Source organism: Nerophis lumbriciformis, linkage group LG21, assembly GCF_033978685.3.
Source record: "Nerophis lumbriciformis linkage group LG21, RoL_Nlum_v2.1, whole genome shotgun sequence".
NCBI lineage: Eukaryota > Metazoa > Chordata > Actinopteri > Syngnathiformes > Syngnathidae > Nerophis > Nerophis lumbriciformis.
In genome coordinates, this window is record NC_084568.2 from 647,959 (window position 1) to 667,152 (window position 19,194).

Genomic DNA, 19,194 nt, shown 5'->3' on the forward strand with positions numbered 1-19,194 from the left:
CCTGAGGATGACTAAGTCCTTCCCTCCTCCTCCTCTTTTTTCCCCTTCCAGAGTAATAATAAACTTGCGCTACGTGGCAGCGCTCTGCTTCTTCTATTTTTCCATCGTCGTTGACTTGATGGCTGCAGTGTGTTTGGCAAACCTCGCGCCGTCGCCATGGCAGCCAAACACCAAAAGCTGTGGTTTTGTGGTTTCGACTGTAGACGGAGATGACTGAAGGCATTGTAACTCACGTGTCATGGAGTGGAAACCCCAAAGTACATCCCCGATTTTTTTTCTTTTTCCACCCGTCGTAGCACGTGTTTACTTAAAATAGCTCCCTTGACTGCTTGGAGAAATTTACAATGATTTATTTCCATCATGCTGAGCTAGGGGCCGAGTATCTTTCGCGTTTGAACCGATACGGTCTGTGTGTGTTCTTTTGTTACTCACTGCTGTTAATCAGATTCATTACATTTCTACGTTTGGATTTGATTGATTGATTGAAACTTTTATTAGTAGATTGCACAGTGAAGTACATATTCCGTACAATTGACCACTAAATGGTAACACCCCAATAAGTTTTTCAACTTGTTTAAGTCGGTTTCCACGTAAATCAATTAATGGATTAATCATGATTATTCTCAGGTTATTAATAACTTGCATAATTTAGTTTAATGTAAAAAATACCCCAATATTTGTACAAAAATGCAATTTTAATGTAAAAAATACCCCAATATTTGTACAAAAATGCAATTTTAATGTCAGAATCTCATCCTGGAATACCGTATATTACCAAATAGTAGCCCGGGCGTTTATTTCAGAAAATTGATTTTGGAGACAGGCGTTTAAAAGAAGCAGGCGGTTATTTGCACAAGGCTTTTATTTATTTTTGCACCAGGCCATTATTTGGTTACAATTGTTACAGTCCAATATTTTTTTTTTCGTACAAAAAACTTTAAATGTAAAAGCTATTGTAAACATACAAACAAACAAAACAAGAGATCAACATGAGGTAGGCTATCAAAAGACAAGAGATCAACAAGGCCTCAACATGACAGTAGTGCAACAATTGTCAAATAGAATACCAATACTAGAAATAACTAAACTTTTTAAATAAAGCAGCCTACCGGGAAAAATACAATGATGGTACCAAGTACTCAAGTATAAAACCCACCATCAAAACAGAACAATAATACTGTCACTTAAATCAAATAAAGGCTACAGTACTCCAAGTTTTAAATAAAGCAGCATACAGGAAAAATAAAATGATGGTACCAAGTACTCTATAAAAGCATCAAAACAATAATACTGCAGCAAACGCAACCCCAGTAGCATTTTAATCTAAATGATGCAAATAACAGCCCATGGGAGGCTATTTGGACATGGGCGGTTATTAGGAAGATGCGGTTAATTCACAAAATGGGGTCAGACCCCGGGCGGTTATTTGCCCAAGGGTGTTTATTTGGTAATATACGGTATTTATTTTTTTAAATGTTTTAGTGTACTTGAATGCACCACATTTATTTGCTCTAAAGTACGTAACAGTTTTATCTTAACCTACTCAGTGGCCTAGTGGTTAGAGTGTCCGCCTTCAGATGGGTAGGTTGTGAGTTCAAACCCCGGCCGAGTCATACCAAAGACTATAAAAATGAGAGCCATTACCTCCCTGCTTGGCACTCAGCATCAAGGCTTGGAATTGGGGGTTGAATCACCAAAAATGATTCCCGGGCGCGGCTACCGCTGCTGCTCACTGCTCCCCTCACCTCCCAGGGGGGTGATCAAGGGTGATGGGTCAAATGCAGAGAATAATTTCGCCACATCTAGTGTGTGTGTGTGACAATCATTGGTACTTTAACTTTAACTTTAAGTTCAGTCAGGGTGATTATTCTTATGGTGGATTTTTTTTTTTTTTTAATTCTTATTTATTTTAAAAAAAAAAAATGTTGTATTTTATTTCTGCTTTATCTGTTTTATCGTTGTAGTAAGTTTTTTTCTTCTGTGATACGGATCTCCCTGGCTCTGGAATAAATTACTATATATACCGTATTTTTCGGAGTATAAGTCACTCCGGAGTATAAGTCGCACCGGCCGAAAATGCATAATAAAGAAGGAAAAAAACATATATAAGTCGCACTGGAGTATAAGTCGCATTTTTTGGGGAAATGTATTTGATAAAAGCCAACACCAAGAATAGACATTTGAAAGGCAATTTAAAATAAATGAAGAATAGTGAACAACAGGCTGAATAAGTGTACGTTATATGAGGCATAAATAACCAACTGGTATGTTAACATAACATATTATGGTAAGAGTCATTCAAATAACTATAACATATAGAACATGCTATACAATCTGTCACTCCTAATCGCTAAATCCCATGAAATCTTATACGTCTAGTCTCTTACGTCAATGAGATCAATAATATTATAATGTGTTAATCATTTCACACATAAGTCGCTCCTGAGTATAAGTCGCACCCCCGGCCAAACTATGAAAAAAACTGCGACTTATAGTCCAAAAAATACGGTAATCTGCATATATACACGATTAATGCACAACTTTTTGTAAACAATCACATGAGTTAACTCTTTGTTTTTGACAAATCTAGTGTTAATAAAAAACTGTTTTTAAAAAAAATATAATTTAATATTTAATACTGAGCTGATAATGATAATTGTGCTGTCCGTTTTCCTGCACTCTTAGTCCCATTTGCAAGTATTCTTTTGCATGCAGTTACACTTCTAGGACATTAAATGGCAGTAGTGTCTAGACTGCTGTGTGTTGCCGTTGTCAGGAAGTAGTCTTTGCCACTATAAGCTGAAAGCGTCAGTCTTGTATTTTGTTGAGCTCTGCAAAGTGTTTATACGTAATTGTTAAACACTCGCTGTTTAAATGTATCGTGCATCTTAGTTGTATTTTTGATTACCAAACGTGGATTTGTTGATAGAATCTTAAATGGCGATCAGTAGCATGTATATGGCGTATCCAATTGGCATTGAGCTAACGCATTTGGACAACTCAACTCTTACTTTTGAGTGCTTTCTATCAGGTATACTTGCTTTGTTAGCATGGAAAATTGTGACAATACAGAGAGGCAGTCCGCTTCTAGAGCTACTTGAGTGCTTGTTTGAGCCCGTGACGAGTCGTCACATGAAACAAAACTGTCAGAATATGGCACCGTTTGATTTTAGGACCGACAGAATTTGGTCGGTACTTATAAAAATACCGAATTTGATACCCATTCTTATGTTCAGTACTATTAAGCTAGAGTTATATGTTATACTATACTACTTAAAGGTGTTTGATAAATACGTTAAGTACATATACAGTACAGGCCAAAAGTTTGGACACGCCTTCTCCTCATTCAATGTGTTTTCTTTATTTTCATGACTATTTACATTGTAGATTGTCACATCAAAACTATGAATGAACACATGTGGAGTTATGTACTTAACAAAAAAATAACTGAAAACATGTTTTATATTCTAGTTTCTTCAAAATAGCCACCCTATGCTCTAATTACTGCTTTGCACACTCTTGGCATTCTCTCAATGAGCTTCAAGAGGTAGTCACCTGAAATGGTTTTCACTTCACAGGTGTCATAGTTTTGATGCCTTCAGTGACAATATACAATGTAAATAGTTATGAAAATAAAGAAAACGCATTGAATGAGAAGGTGTTAGAGATGTCCGATAATATCGGACTGCCGATATTATCGGCCGATAAATGCTTTAAAATGTAATATCGGAAATTATCGGTAGTACAGAGCGCCAATAAACCTTAAAGGCACTGCCTTTGCGTGCCGGCCCAATCACATAATATCTGCGGCTTTTCACACACACAAGTGAATGCAAGCATACTTGGTCAACAGCCATATAGGTCACACTGAGGGTGGCCGTATAAACAACTTCAACACTGTTACAAATATGCGCCACACTGTGAACCCACACCAAACAAGAATGACAAACACATTTCGGGAAAACATCCGCACCGTAACACAACATAAATACAACAGAACAAATACCCAGAACCCCTTGCAGCACTAACTCTTCCGGGACGCTACAATACATACACCCCCCCCCCCAACCCCGCCCACCTCAACCTCCTCATGCTCTCTCAGGGAGAGCATGTCCCAGATTCCAAGCTGCTGTTTTGAGGCATGTTAAAAAAAATAATGCACTTTGTGACTTCAATAATAAATATGGCAGTGCCATGTTGGCATTTTTTTCCATAACTTGAGTTGATTTATTTTGGAAAACCTTGTTACATTGTTTAATGCATCCAGCGGGGCATCACAACAAAATTAGGCATAATAATGTGTTAATTCCACCACTGTATATATCGGTATCGCTTGATATCGGAATCGGTAATTAAGAGTTGGACAATATCGGAATATCGGCAAAAAAGCCATTATCGGACATCTCCAGAAGGTGTGTCCAAACTTTTGGCCTGTACTGTATATTACCGTCTATTTTGAGACCGAAACACGATCAAATATAAGAAATATATTTAATGGTGAGTAATCGAAATGAATCCACCTAAACCCTCTGATCAATGTGATTTTTAAAAAGTAATTGTTTCCACTCATTGTTTTTTTTTAATGTTTCCATTTGTCATTTGCAGGAACACTAAAAAGGAATCGGACCTGGCGGCAGCATTGCTGAGGCTCAAAGACTTGGAGGCCTTGCTGAACTCGAAGGACGCCTCCTTGACGACAGCGCTCGGAGAGAAGCGTAGCCTCGAAGCGGAAAACCGGGACCTGAAGACGCAGGTTGCCAAGGTACATTTCAACCCCAACTTTACAAAAGTCAACGGAAAGAGATCCCTTTTACAATATCTGCCCTCGCTCTTAGCTGGACACCAGCCTGGGTGAAGCCAGGAAGCAGCTGCAAGATGAGATGCTGAGGAGGGTGGATGGAGAAAATCGTATCCAGACCCTCAAGGAGCAGCTGGACTTCCAAAAGAACCTCCACTCTGAGGTCGGACTCCCCTGTCTTTTCTGTTTAGGGGTGACGTACTCGTAACGCGACACTTCCCACACAGGAGCTGCGCGAGACCAAGCGGCGCCATGAGTCTCGCATGGTGGAGTTGGACAACGGCCACCAGCAAGACTTTGAAAGCAAACTGGCGGAGGCCTTGACGGACATGCGTAGCCAGCATGACCTACAAATTCAACTCTATAAGGATGAGCTGGAGAAGACCTACAACTCGAAGGTAAACATTCTGAATGTGCATGTAAAAGGTCTCTTTGCTGTGAGGGTTCTCCTGAGCCCGAAAGGTTCTCCGTGAGCCCGGTAGACAGTTTGAATACAATCTTTTTATTACAACAGACTGGAATTGCTTTTCAGCTGTCTCTTCTAGGCGTCACGCTCTCGCTCTCTCTCCAGCTCCCAACTCCAACAACGTGTCTCATCCCGGCTGCTGCTAATAAAGGCGACAGGTGATTAGATAACAATCTACTCACCTGTCGCTGTCTTCGAGGCCGGTCCTGGCACACCCCGTTCCGCGGCAGGCCCGCACGCCCCCCCTCCACAGTACACAATTAGGGAAGGGTATCGAATTTGATACTTTTATAGGTACCACTGTGTACTGTATTTTTCGGAGTACAAGTCGCACCTGCCGAAAATGCATAATAAAAACATATATAAGTTGCATTGGAGCCCGGCCAAACTATGAAAAAAACTGCGACTTATAGTCCGAAAAATACGGTACTAGGGTTGTACGGTATAGAATAGAATAGAATAGAATGGACTTTACTGTCATTATATGTGCATATAACGAGAATAAGGACTCCAATTTAAGGTGCGGTAATGGGAACAAATATGGGATAAAAATAAATTACACAAGAGTTAATAAAGATACAACTAAGAATTGAAATAAACAGACTACTATCCAATAAAAATAATAAGCAATCCTGTACAATATACAAAACACTATACAAAATACTGTACAATATACAGAACAAGACAAGATTACCGGAATAATAAATAACAATCAGTGTCGGATGTATTGCACTCGAAGTGTATACCGGTATTAGTATAGTACCGCGATACTAATTAAGCATTTTCGGTACGATACCGTCTCTGAAACGTACCAGTCCCGCACTCCCCCGCGCCCACGTCGAAGTCACGTCGTGACATTCCTGGTTTTACGAGCAGAGGAGCATGTTCGGCAGCGCACAATCACAGAGTACTTGCAAGCAGACACAGTGTGTAGACAGAAAAGGGAGAATGGACGCATTTTGGCTTAAAAACTGACGATAAAGGTGAAGTTATAACACTGAAACACCCTCAGGAAGAGCTGCTTTAAGACATGGCTAGCTAGCTAGCGGCTAACGTCCATCCGCAATCGGCAGTGTTTTAGTTACTTCTAAATCACTAATCCTCATCTCCATGGCGACAAATAAAGTAAGTTGCTTACAAGTATCATTATCACTGCAGGACGAGGAATAGCTAAACATGCTTCACTACACACCGTAGGAGGATACAATAGCTCACCGGCGTCACAATGTAAACAAACGCCATTGCTGGATCTACACCTGACATCCACTGTAATGATATCATGCACAGGCACGTATCTAGTCGATACTACTATGATTACGTCAATATTTTTTGACATCACAACATCTTCTTTAGTTTAAAAAAAAATGTATATTATGTTTATAAAGTCAGGAAATACGTCCCTGGACACATGAGGACCTTGAATATGAACAATGTATGATCTTGTTATACTTGGTATCGGATTGATACCCAAATTTGTGGTATCATCCAAAACTAATGTAAAGTATCAAAGAAGAGGAGAATAAGTGATTATTACATTTGAACAGAAGTGTAGATAGAACATGTTGAAACAGAAAGTAAGCAGATATTAACAGTAAATGAACAAGTGGATTAATAACTAATTTTTACAGTTTGTCCCTCATAATGTTGACAAAATAATAGAATGATAAAAGACACAATATGTTACTGCATACGTCAGCAGACTAATTAGGAGTCTTTGTTTGTTTACTTACTAATAAAAGACAAGTTGTCCAGTATGTTCACTATTTTATTTAAGGACTTAACTGCAATAATAAACATGTTTAATGTACCCTAAGATTTTTTGTTAAAATAAAGCCAATAATGCAATTTTTTTGTGGTCCCCTTTATTCAGAAAAGAGCCGAAATAATTTTAGTACCGATACCGGTACCAAAATATTGGTATCGTTACAACACTACTGTGTACTGATTCACGAAAAATCAAACAGTGCCATATTTCAATGTTTTTTGTTGCACATGATGTCACGTCTGTCTCAAGCACTTGGCTGGGAAACAAGCAGTCAAGCACTCAGAGTGGATGCAGTCACACTGCCTCTTGGTAACGTGCCAACAAAGCGAGGAGAAGGCACTGGAAAGTAGAGCGAGGCTCCACTTCTTAAAATGCGCTAGCTCAATGCTAATTTACATTGGATTTGTCATATACATGCTAGATATTAGCATTTCAACACCTTTAAATTCGGTAGGCAAACCGACAACTGAGATGCGCGTTACAATTAAACCTGGTGTAATAAATCTAATGCTTACAGCACGGGTGCCCACACTTCTTCTGCAGGCGAGCTACCTTTCAATTGACCAAGTCGAAGGGATCTACCTCATTCATATATCTATCCATCCATTTTCTACCGCGTGTCCCTTTTTGGGGTCGCAGAGGGATCCTATCCCAGCTGCATTCGGGGGGAAGGTGACGTCTTGGTGAAGATTGATGATCGCTAATTTTTAGGTCTATTTTTTTCATGCCTGGCTGGCGATCGACTGACACACCCTACATCATCGACGTAATGGGTACCCCTGACTTACAGTTTAAGCACTTTGTAGGGCTCAACAAGAGACAAGACTGGCACATTCAACTTAGTGGCAAAGACTACTTCCGGACTCGGCAGCACAGTGAATTTTATACACTACATGCAAAGTCTACTATATAATAGCATAAGAAAACAAGATAAGCGGACAGCACAGCTCAGTTGACACATTTGAACACACGCAATACTACCGAACATTGAGAACCACTGGGAATTGATACCTGTAATGACTCAGATTTGAAAGGTACCCAATAATGATTTTAAAACCTTGCTGTTTGTTTTTAAAGCTTTACATGGACTGGCACCTCAGTATATCTCGGACCTCATCCAAATTTACTCTCCTGCGCGCGCTCTGAGGTCCGAGAGCCAGCTCCAGCTCGTGGTGCCCAAGACCAGACTTAAATCTAGGGGAGACAGGGCCTTCTCTGTGGTCGGCCATAAGCTCTGGAACACTCTGCCCCTCCATGTTCAAACTGCTCCCACAGTGGAGTGTTTTAAGTCTCGTCTTAAGACCCACTTTTATTCTTTGGCTTTTAACACTACGTGAGTTGTGTGGTCCTCTGTTGTCCTCTGTGTTTTTTATACAATTTGATTTCTATTTACTGTTTTAATTGGTTTTACCCTTTAAAATCGTTTTTAATCATATTTATTTTTATATTGTTTTTATATTTATTTATTTTTTGTTTTTATTCAGTCATTGGTGGAGCTAAGGATAATATTTGAATATTGTTTTTAATATTGTTGTGCAGCACTTTGGAAACATTTTTGTTGTTTAAATGTGCTATGTAAATAAAGTGGATTGGATTGGATTAAATATCCTCTGCTGTGTTTCTACCTTCCGTCACGCAGCTGGAAGGCGCACGTCAGTCAGCAGACAGGAGCAGCCATCTGGTAGGTGCGGCGCATGAGGAGCTCCAGGAGACACGCGTCCGCCTGGAGTCCGTGTCGTCTCAGCTCAGCCAGCTGCAGAAACAGGTGACCTGAAACAAGCAGCCGGCGCAGTTTACTCTCGGGTTCATTGCACAACAAGACGGGCGATCATAGTAATGAAAAGCAAAACCTTGAGGACGTACAGTGCAGGACAAAAGTTTGGAAACACCTTCTCATTCAATGTGTTTTCTTTATTTTCATGACTATTTATGTCAGGTTCAAACACTGATGACATCTATTAAACAAGACAAGAGGCAAATAATTAAACACAGACAGAATTCAGTTTGGACTCAATATTGAGGAGAGTCGTCTGTACACTGTACCCTTGTACTGTATCTCAGCACGCTCTGCCAAAAGATTGCATGCCTCCTTCTTTTATTTTGGACTCTCCCCGACCACATGGCCATCGCTGCTTCCAAAGGACAAAGGTCGCAAAAAGTTCACAGAAAAGGTCGTAAACAATTCACAGAAAAGGTCAGTTCAAAAAGAGTTCGTAAAATAGTTCGAAAAGAGGTCCATAAAATAGTTCAAAAAGAGTTCGTAAAATACTTCAAAAAGAGGTCGTCTGGAAATTGGGCAGATCCTTGGTTCTCTCCGCTTTGAAGTCCTTGGGTTAGAACAATATCTTTCTGTTGATTACCCCCCCGCGCCACCCCCCCTACACAGTGGAGTTTTACGAGCCTTACTCTTGGTAGGTTTCAAAGACAGCTTTTGTCTTCTTGTCAGGAACTCAATGTAATACAAAGTTGTTCTGATAATTTAGAAACAATTATTCTAACATTTCAGCTTCAAGTACACCTGTGAAGTGAAAACCATTTCAGGTGACTACCTCTTTAAGCTCATCGAGAGAATGCCAAGAGTGTGCAAAGCAGTAATCAGGAAAAGGGTGGCTATTTTGAAGAAACTAGAATATAAAACATGTTTTCAGTTATTAGGGCCCGCATGGCCCATTGCATAAGGACTCCCAAAGGGAGTCCTTATGCAATGGGACATAAGGACCTATTGAATTTCTAAGGTTTTATTATTATTATTCTTCCGCAACTTTGCGCTGTAATTTGACCCCCTTAACATACTTCAAAACTCACCAAATTTTACACACACACATCAGTAATATACGGCAAAACTTTTTATCAAAAAACCAAACCTCAAAACTCAAAATTGCGCTCTAGCGCCCCCTACGAAAAAAACAAACTAGACTGCCTGTAACTCCCACTAGGAAGGTCGGAGAGACATGAAACAAAAACCTTTATGTAGGTCTCACTTAGACCTAGATTTCATAATAGTATATTCTCGGGCTAAAATCAACAGGAAGTTGGCAATTCCCCCTTCAAGACAAAAAAGTACTAAAAACAGTAACTTTTGCCTCTTTGAGCTGTATTTTGACCCCCATAACATGCTTCAAAACTCACCAAACTGAACACACACATCAGGACTGGCAAACATTGCGATCTAAAAAAAAAACCTAACCCCAAATCTCAAAATTGCGCTCTACTGCAATTTTTTTATAAAACGCAAAAAAAAAACTGCTCCTCGGAAGAAAAAAATGACAAAACTGCCTGTAACTCCCACTGGGAAGGTCGGAGAGACATGAAACAAAAACCTCTATGTAGGTCTCACTTAGACCTACATTTCATAGATTGACAACCCCCAGCAAAAATCAACAGGAAGTTTGCTATTCCCCCTTCAAAACAAATTTTTTTGTAAAAACCGGTCACCTTCCTTCAAAAACTATCTCCTCTGAGCGTGTTTGTCGGACTAAAACTGGACAAAAGTATTGGGACACTTAGGACTACAACTTGACAAAAGTATTGGGCCACTTGGGACTAAAACTTGACAAAAGTATTGGGACACTTGACTACAACTTGACATAAGTATTGGGACACTTCGGATTACCACTGGACAAAAGTATTGGGACACTTAGGAATAAAACTGGACAAAAGTATTGGGACACTTACGACGAATACTGGACAAAAGTATTGGAACACTTCGCACTAAAAGTAGACTAAAGTATTGGGACACTTGGGACTAAAACTTGACAAAAGTATTGGAACACTTAGGACTAGCACCTGCCAAATATGCGGGCCCGACCAATGCTGCTTGCAGCTTTAATTTCACCTGTTTTTGTTAAGTACATAACTCCACATGTGTTCATTCATAGTTTTGATGTGACAATCTACAATGTCAGCTCTTTGAATTAGAAGGTGTGTCCAAACTTTTGGCCTGTACTGTATATAAGAATAAGCATGCAGTTCATGTATTTCGTGAATGTCAAAATGAAAAGAACAAATATTTAGTAAGAAAATATTCTTTATTAAAAGCATATTGTTACCATTTCGCGGGCCATATAAAATGATGTGGCGGGCCAGATCTGAGTTTGACACCTGTGGGTTAAAGAATCAGCTCCATTGCTAGTAAAGATGATATGACACTGTTTCCATTGACATGGCAAGAACCTCATCTATGTTGGTTGTCTGTCTTTAGCTTGCTGCCCGTGAAGCAAAGGTGAGAGACCTGGAGGAAGCCCTGTCTCGAGAGCGGGACACCATGCGGCGCCTTCTTGGAGAGAAAGACCGAGAAATGGCGGAGATGAGGCAGCGGATGCAGCAGCAGCTGGACGAGTACCAGGAGCTCCTGGATGTCAAGCTGGCATTAGACATGGAGATTTGTGCCTACAGGAAACTCCTGGAGGGCGAGGAGCAGAGGTTGGTGCTCCGCAGTACCCGACACCCCCTCGGTGGCGTCATCACCTGTCTCTCTGCAGGCTGCGTCTCTCCCCGAGTCCGCCCCCGACCACGATGGCGGTGAGTCGCACCTCGAATCTGTCGGCTCATTCGCGATCGGGCCACTGCGGCTCTGCCGTCAAGAGGCGGCGCCCCAATGACACGGACAGCGAGGCCTCCAGCTTTGCCGGCGGAGCCGTGGCTCGCACCCGCATTACCCAGCAGGCCTCTGCCAGCGGACGGGTCACTGTGGATGAAGTGGACCTGGATGGGAAATACGTCCGACTCAGCAATAAAGCAGACGAGGTTTGTGTTGAGTGATCATGTAATAACATCAACATGTGTCACTCTTTAGGTTTTTATCAACTTTAACACACTCCATTTTTGTTTGAGATGATTCGTACCTCATATCCATCTCATCCGTACCTCACCCCATCTTCATCTGGCGCTCATCTTCATGTGTGATCTCCAACACATACATGCATCATCAGCTCATCACCATGTCATCCTCCCTATGTTGTCTTGCTCCTGATCTGGGACTCCATTAAGGCTCACCACTAAGGTTTTTCTTGTTCCCATGATGCTCCTGTAGGATCAAAATCTAGGGAACTGGCAAGTGAAACGTCAGGTAGGATCCGGTTCTGCAATTGCATTCAAGTTCCCTGCAAAGTTCGTCCTGAAGGCCGGCCAGAGAGTCACGGTAAACGTCTCCTTCCTCCGGCAAAGTCCTCCAATCAGAACACGGTTCAAGATGTCCCATGTGACTTTTTTCACGGCGACCAGATCTGGGCTGCTGGTGCTGGTGGAAACCACAATCCTCCTTCCGATCTGGTGTGGAAGACACAACCCAACTGGGGCACCGGAGACCAGTTCCAGACCACCTTGATCAGTGCTAATGGGGAGGTGCTTTATTTAGTCCCAAAGTACAAATTTGAGAAAATACCGCAGTCCAGAATGTCTTTTGAGATACTTTTTTTGGTTGCAGGAAATGGCAATGAGGAAGGTCACTCGCACACAGCTTGAAGAAGATGACGACGACCTGGTAACTTTACACAGTGGTACCTCCGTTTCTATAAGCGCTCCTTTCCTCATCCCGGACGAGCCCCCATTTAATGTAATGACCTGATGGTCAAACATATTTAAGACGGACACAGGAGACAAAAGTCAACTCAACAGATTTTAATTTCAATATTGACTGTGAGTTGTTTGTTTAGTGTAATTAGGTATTTTGTATTCAGTTTCTACAAAAGCCAAAAGCAGTGTCACGTTGTGTAAATGGTAAATAAAAACAGAATACAATGATTTGCAAATCCTTTTCAACTTATATTCAATTGAATAGACTGCAAAGACAAGATACTTAACGTTCGAACTGGAAAACGTTGTTATTTTTTTGCAAATATTAGCTCATTTGGAATTTGAAGCCTGCAACATGTTTCAAAAAAGCTGGCACAAGTGGCAAAAAAGACTGAGAAAGTTGAGGAATGCTCATCAAACATTTATTTGGAACATCCCACAGATGGAGAGGCTAATTGGGAACAGGTGGGTGCCATGATTGGGTATAAAAGCAGCTTCCATGAAATGCTCAGTCATTCACAAACAAGGATGGGGCGAGTGTCACCACTTTGTCAACAAATGGCTGAGCAAATCGTCCAACAGATCAACATTTCTCAACCAGCTATTGCCAAGGAATTTAGAGATTTTACCATCTATGCTCCGTAATATCATCAAAATGTTCAGAGAATCTGGAGAAATCACTGCACGTAAGCCATGATATTACGAACCTTCGATCCCTCAAGCGGTACTGCATCAAAAACAACATTAATGTGTAAAGGATATCACCACATGGGCTCAGGAACACTTCAGAAAACCACTGTCAGTAACTACAGTTGGTCGCTACATCTGTAAGTGCAAGTTAAAACTCTACTATGCAAGGCGAAAACCGTTTATCAACAACACCCAGAAACGCCGCCGGCTTCGCTGGGCCCGAGCTCATCTAAGATGGACTGATGCAAAGTGGAAAAGTGTTCTGTGGTCTGACGAGTCCACATTTCAAATTGTTTTTGGAAATTGTGGACGTCGTGAGGAAAAGAGGAAAAAGGAAAAAAACCATACGGATTGTTATGGGCTCAAAGTGTAAAAGCCAGCATGTGTGATGGTATGGGAGTGTATTAGTGCCCAAGGCATGGGTAACTTACACATCTGTGAAAGCACTGTCACGCCAAATTTCTTCCCCCTACAACCCCCCCCCCCCCCATTTACTTCCGGGGTCATTTCCTCTTACGTCATTTCCTCTTACTTACCTCATTTCCTCTTACGTCATTGACAGCGATCGATAACACTTCAGCTTTGACACAGGACAGCAGCACACACAATATTGTAGTGAAATGGTTTCAACAACAATGTTGATTTAAAGTACAGATATTTAACAGTATTATATATTAATTAATATTAGTGAAATGGTTTCAACAATAATGTTGATTTAAAGTACAGACATTTAACAGTATTATATATTAATTAATATTTTTTGCACGTTACCACGAAGACAGAAGTTCCCAGCAGCGGCCCTAACACTCCGCCTGAAATTTTTCAAAGCCTGCTGGTGTTTGACATAAGTCCCCTGGGAAAGATAAAGACAAATGTCATTCAGTGACACCACCATTTTCAGGAGATTTGGATTCTATCGATCGCTGTCAATGACGTAAGAGGAAATGACGTAAGTAAGAGGAAATGACGTAAGAGGAAATGACCCCGGAAGTAAATGGGGGGGGGGAAGGTTTTTGTAGGGGGAAGAAATTTGGCGTGACAGCGCCATTAATGCTGAAAGGTACATACAGGTTTTGGAGCAACATATGTTGCCATCCAAGCAACGTTATCATGGACGCCCCTGCTTATTTCAGCAAGACAATGCCAAGCCACGTGTTACAACAGCGTGGCTTCATAGTAAAAGAGTGCGGGTACTAAACTGGCCTGCCTGTAGTCCAGACCTGTCTCCCATTGAACATGTGTGGCGCATTATGACGCCTAAAATACCACAACGGAGACCCCCGGACTGTTGAACAACTTAAGTTGTACATCAAGCAAGAATGGGAAAGAATTCCACCTGAAAAGCTTAAAAAATGTGTCTCCTCAGTTCCTAAATGTTTACTGAGTGTTGTTAAAAGGAAAGGCCATGTAACACAGTGGTAAAAATGCCCCTGTGACAACTTTTTTGTGATGTGTTGCAGGCATCAAATTCCAAATGAGCTAATATTTGCAAAAAATAACAAAGTTTCTCAGTGTGAACATTAAATATCTTGTCTTTGCAGTCTATTCAATTGAATATAAGTTGAAAAGGATTTGCAAATCATTGTTTTTATTTACCATTTACACAACGTGACAACTTCACTGCTTTTGGCTTTTGTATAAGCGCTCCTTTCCTAATCCCTGACGAGCCCCCATTTAATGTTATGACCCGAGGGTCAAACATATTTAAGACGAACACAGGAGACAAAAGTCAACTCAACAGGTTTTATTTTCAACATTGACTGTGAGTTGTTTGTTCAGTGTGTTTATTTACAAAATAAAATGACCTGATGAGCCTGCCCGAAAGGAACAAAAGACAGTTTATTACTAATGTTAAAAATTACTTTGTTTTTTGTATCATTTGGTCTTTGGAACAAAAACCCACAGCTATCACTGTGTTCACTGCAAAAACTGACATCTAAGTAAGATGAAATATGTCAAATAAGGGTGATATTTGCTATATTTTCTGTCTGATAAGATCATTCTTCTCACTAAGCAGATTTGATGTTGGAGTGGAGTGTTTTACTTGTTTTAAGAGTTTTGGTCCTAAATGATGTCAGTAAGATATTACAGCTTGTTGCTGAGATGTGATGACCTATATTGAGTAAAACATGCTTGAAACTAGAATATCAAGTGTTGTGTCATCAACACTCACAAGTATAAAACTACTTTTTTAAAGTCATCATTTCTTATTTCAAGCATGAAAAAAAAAATCATGATGCCGAGCGCATATCATGATGTCAAGATAATGGCACTAGCATTTACTTCATTTAAGAATATTTTTCAACATATTGAGCAAAAAGGTCTCTTTTTTTTCTACCAAGAAAAGTGCACTTGTTATTAGTGAGAATATATTTATTTTAAAGTATTTTGGGGTTCATTGAGGTTAGCTCATTTTACTTATTTTGTAAAGTCTTGACAAGCCACATTTTCTTGTTCTATTGGCGGATAATTTTGCTTACTTCAAATAAAATACCCCTCATTTTTGTATGTTTTTTCTTGTTTTTGAACACTGACTTTTTGCAGTCTTTCCTTCAATATTCCGTCAGTCTTCCATTGGCTCTTTCTTTCCTCAAGGATGATTTAACGTCTGTCCTCCCACAGCAGGTGGCTCACAGCACCTGCGGGGACAGCGAGTACAACCTGCGTAGTCGCACGGTGGTGTGCGGCTCCTGCGGCCTCCCCTCGGACAAGTCCAACAACTGCTCCGTCGTGTCTTCGGCTTCCCGCTCCTTCCGCAGCGGTGGGATCTCCGAGGGTTTGCTGCCCCATTCTTACGTGTTCAGCACCAGCTCGCCTCGCAAGGTGAACAGGCAAAATGAATACAACCTGAGTGAAGAACATGCTGTTAAATGTACTTTTTTGTTGTTGTTTTGTTTCTCAGAGTGGAAGAACTGAGAAATGTCCAATCATGTGAGCTTCTGGAGGACCAACACTGTTCATACCAGTTCCTTTATGATTATGGTACTTTGATATAATCCTTCCATTTAATCTGAAAAATCTACATACTGCCTTTTTGTGATATATAGAATAGAATAGGATATACTATTCATATATACAGGATTTCTGTATACATGAATATAGCTTTTTGCTATTCCGGATATACTAGGCATGCTTTGACTTATTTTTTTATATTTTGTAAAATTCATTTATAGATGGTGTCAGCCACCTGACAATGACATATGAAGTAGTTTAGTCTAAAACTTTGACATCTTAATACTGCTGTTAGGACTTTTTTTTATAAAATGCTGAAAAGAGAATGAATAAAATGATGACTATTCATGATTACGTTTACACTTACTTTCTCAGTAAAATGGCCTCCGTGTTTGTTGTGCTTTTTTTTTGTTTTTTCAAAATAAACTTTGCAGAAATTGATCTACAGTAATTTGACTTTTCACTTGTGATCATCGTCTAAAACTTTATTCACAAATTATCAAATATTACTGTTTTAATTGTAAATACAAAACAGAAAATTCAGCATGACTGTACCAAAATGAATGAAAATTATTAGAGATGTCTGATAATGGCCTTTTTGCCGATATTCCGATATTGTCCAACTCTTAATTACCGATTCCGATATCAACCGACACCGATATATACAGTGGTGGAATTAACACATTATTATGCCTAATTTTGTTGTGATGCCCCGCTGGATGCATTAAACAATGTAACAAGGTTTTCCAAAATAAATCAACTCAAGTTATGGAAAAAAATGCCAACATGGCACTGCCATATTTATTATTGAAGTCACAAAGTGCTTTATTTTTTTTTAACATGCCTCAAAACAGCAGCTTGGAATTTGGGACATGCTCTCCCTGAGAGAGCATGAGGAGGTTGGGTTGAGATGGGGTGGGGGGGGGGTAGGAGGTAGCAGGGGTGTATATTGTAGCGTCCCGGAAGAGTTAGTGCTGCAAGGGGTTCTGGGTATTTGTTCTGTTGTGTTTATGTTGTGTTACGGTGCGGATGTTCTCCCGAAATGTGTTTGTCATTCTTGTTTGGTGTGGGTTCACAGTGTGGCACATATTTGTAACAGTGTTAAAGTTGTTTATACGGCCACCCTCAGTGTGACCTGTATGGCTGCTGACCAAGTATGCGTTGCATTCACTTGTGTGTGTGAAAAGCCGTAGATATTATGTGATTGGGCCGGCACGCAAAGGCAGTGCCTTTAAGGTTTTTTGGCGCTCTGTACTTCTCTCTACGTCCGTGTACACAGCGGCGTTTTAAAAAGTCATACGTTTTACTTTTTGAAACCAATACCACATTTTAAAGCATTTATCGTCCGATAATATCGGCAGTCCGATATTATCGGACATCTCTAAATATTATTTGATATTTTGACTTTGATCATTTTGTTTTTCATGTTTAATTTTATGCCACTTTTAAAAAGCTTTTCATGGAAGTTTTTGTCTATTAAATATACTTTGTTAATGTACAGTTTATTCTTTGTAACAAATATTCATTACAAGGGGAAAATATGGAGGGCCAAATAAATAAATAAATCTTTAGATAATTAAAGTTAAAAGTTAAAGTCCCAATGATTGTCACACACACACTGAGTGTGGTGAAATGATCCTCTGCATTTGACCCATTCCCCATGTTCACCGCCTAGCAGGTGAGGGGAGCAGTGAGCAGCAGCGGTGGCCGCGCTCGGGAATCATTTGGTGATTTAACCGCCAATTCCAATCCTTGATGCTGAGTGCCAAGCAGGGAGGCTATGGGTACTATTTTTTGTAGTCTTTGGTATGACTGCTGGGGTTTGAACTCACAACCTTCCAGTCTCAGGGCGGACACTAACCAGTGGCCTAGTGGTTAATTGCTTGAATGATTAATAATGAATAAATAAACAACATGAATTATAATTATAATTTAATATATAAATATGTTATTGAATGTGTCATTAATTAAAATGTATTATTTAATCATTCAATTGAGTATTGATTGCATTATTTTATGATCTATTTTAGTGGTGCAAGGACAAATTGTGAAGCAAAATTAAAATTGAATCAAGTGGAAATTGATAGAGTATAAGAAACTAAATTCTTGGGAATAATAATTGATCATAAATTATGTTCGAAACTTATTGAATATATAAAGGGAAACATATCCAAATCCATTGCTATTCTGTATAAAGTAAAACATGCTGAATAAGAAATGTCTGCATATGTTATATTATTCTTTTATTTTTCCATATTTAACATATTGTGTTGAAGTTTGGGGAAATGTTTATAGAACAAACATAGACCCAATAATTAAACTTCAAAAAAGGGTCATTAGAATAATACACAAAGTGTGCTACTATGAACATACCAATCCATTACGTATAAGTTCTAATGTGTTAAAATGTTCAGATATTGTGTTTTTAAAAACAATGGAAATTATGTTTGGAGTAAAGAACAACAGCTTTTTAGCATGTATTCTTAGGTTATTTACATTAAGAGGAGAAAACTATAATTTATTGAGGATATTGATTTTTGAAATAGGTAAAGTAAGAAGGAATATAAAATACAAATGTATTTCAGTTTTAGGAGTTAAATGGTGGAACAAGCTCAGTGATGAGCTGAAGACATGTACTTCTTTGTTAAGGTTCAAGAACACCTTGAAAGGTGAAATCATTGAAAATTATAAAATATAGTAACAATTACTTTCATCCCATTGATTTTTTTTATTTTTTTTAATGTTGATGTTCCAGGCAATCTAATGTTCAGTGAATGTATAGGATAGGCAAATATAAGCTTTGGCGTCAGCCTATTCCTTTTTCGGTCATTCTTTTTCTTTTCTTTTCTTTTTGTGTGTAAATGTGTATGATTGTTAAATATGTCTCATCTGTACTGTTAAATTAGTCACACAAAATGGTTAATGTTGTTTATATGACCGAAATAAACTTATTTCATTCATTTTACGATTTAATTATTGATATAACTATTTCACAATTTAATGATGAGT

At 39.4% G+C, this 19,194-nt stretch overlaps 1 protein-coding gene across 4 annotated transcripts in view; it reads left to right on the forward strand.

Annotated features, from left to right (window-relative positions):
* LOC133621265 (lamin-A-like) overlaps window positions 1-16,536 on the forward strand; it is a 49,150-nt gene extending 32,614 nt beyond the window's left edge. For all 4 annotated transcript variants that reach the window (XM_061983278.1, XM_061983279.1, XM_061983280.1 and 1 more), the window contains 11 exons: window positions 4,606-4,762; window positions 4,836-4,961; window positions 5,026-5,196; window positions 8,669-8,794; window positions 11,231-11,451; window positions 11,511-11,775; window positions 12,062-12,169; window positions 12,253-12,372; window positions 12,455-12,511; window positions 15,856-16,056; window positions 16,136-16,536. In XM_061983278.1, coding sequence (XP_061839262.1) covers window positions 4,606-4,762; window positions 4,836-4,961; window positions 5,026-5,196; window positions 8,669-8,794; window positions 11,231-11,451; window positions 11,511-11,775; window positions 12,062-12,169; window positions 12,253-12,372; window positions 12,455-12,511; window positions 15,856-16,056; window positions 16,136-16,168 — 1,585 coding nt within the window. In that variant the 3' untranslated portion in view covers window positions 16,169-16,536. The remainder of the gene's footprint in view (window positions 1-4,605; window positions 4,763-4,835; window positions 4,962-5,025; window positions 5,197-8,668; window positions 8,795-11,230; window positions 11,452-11,510; window positions 11,776-12,061; window positions 12,170-12,252; window positions 12,373-12,454; window positions 12,512-15,855; window positions 16,057-16,135) is intronic.
* The last annotated feature ends 2,658 nt before the right edge of the window (window positions 16,537-19,194 follow it).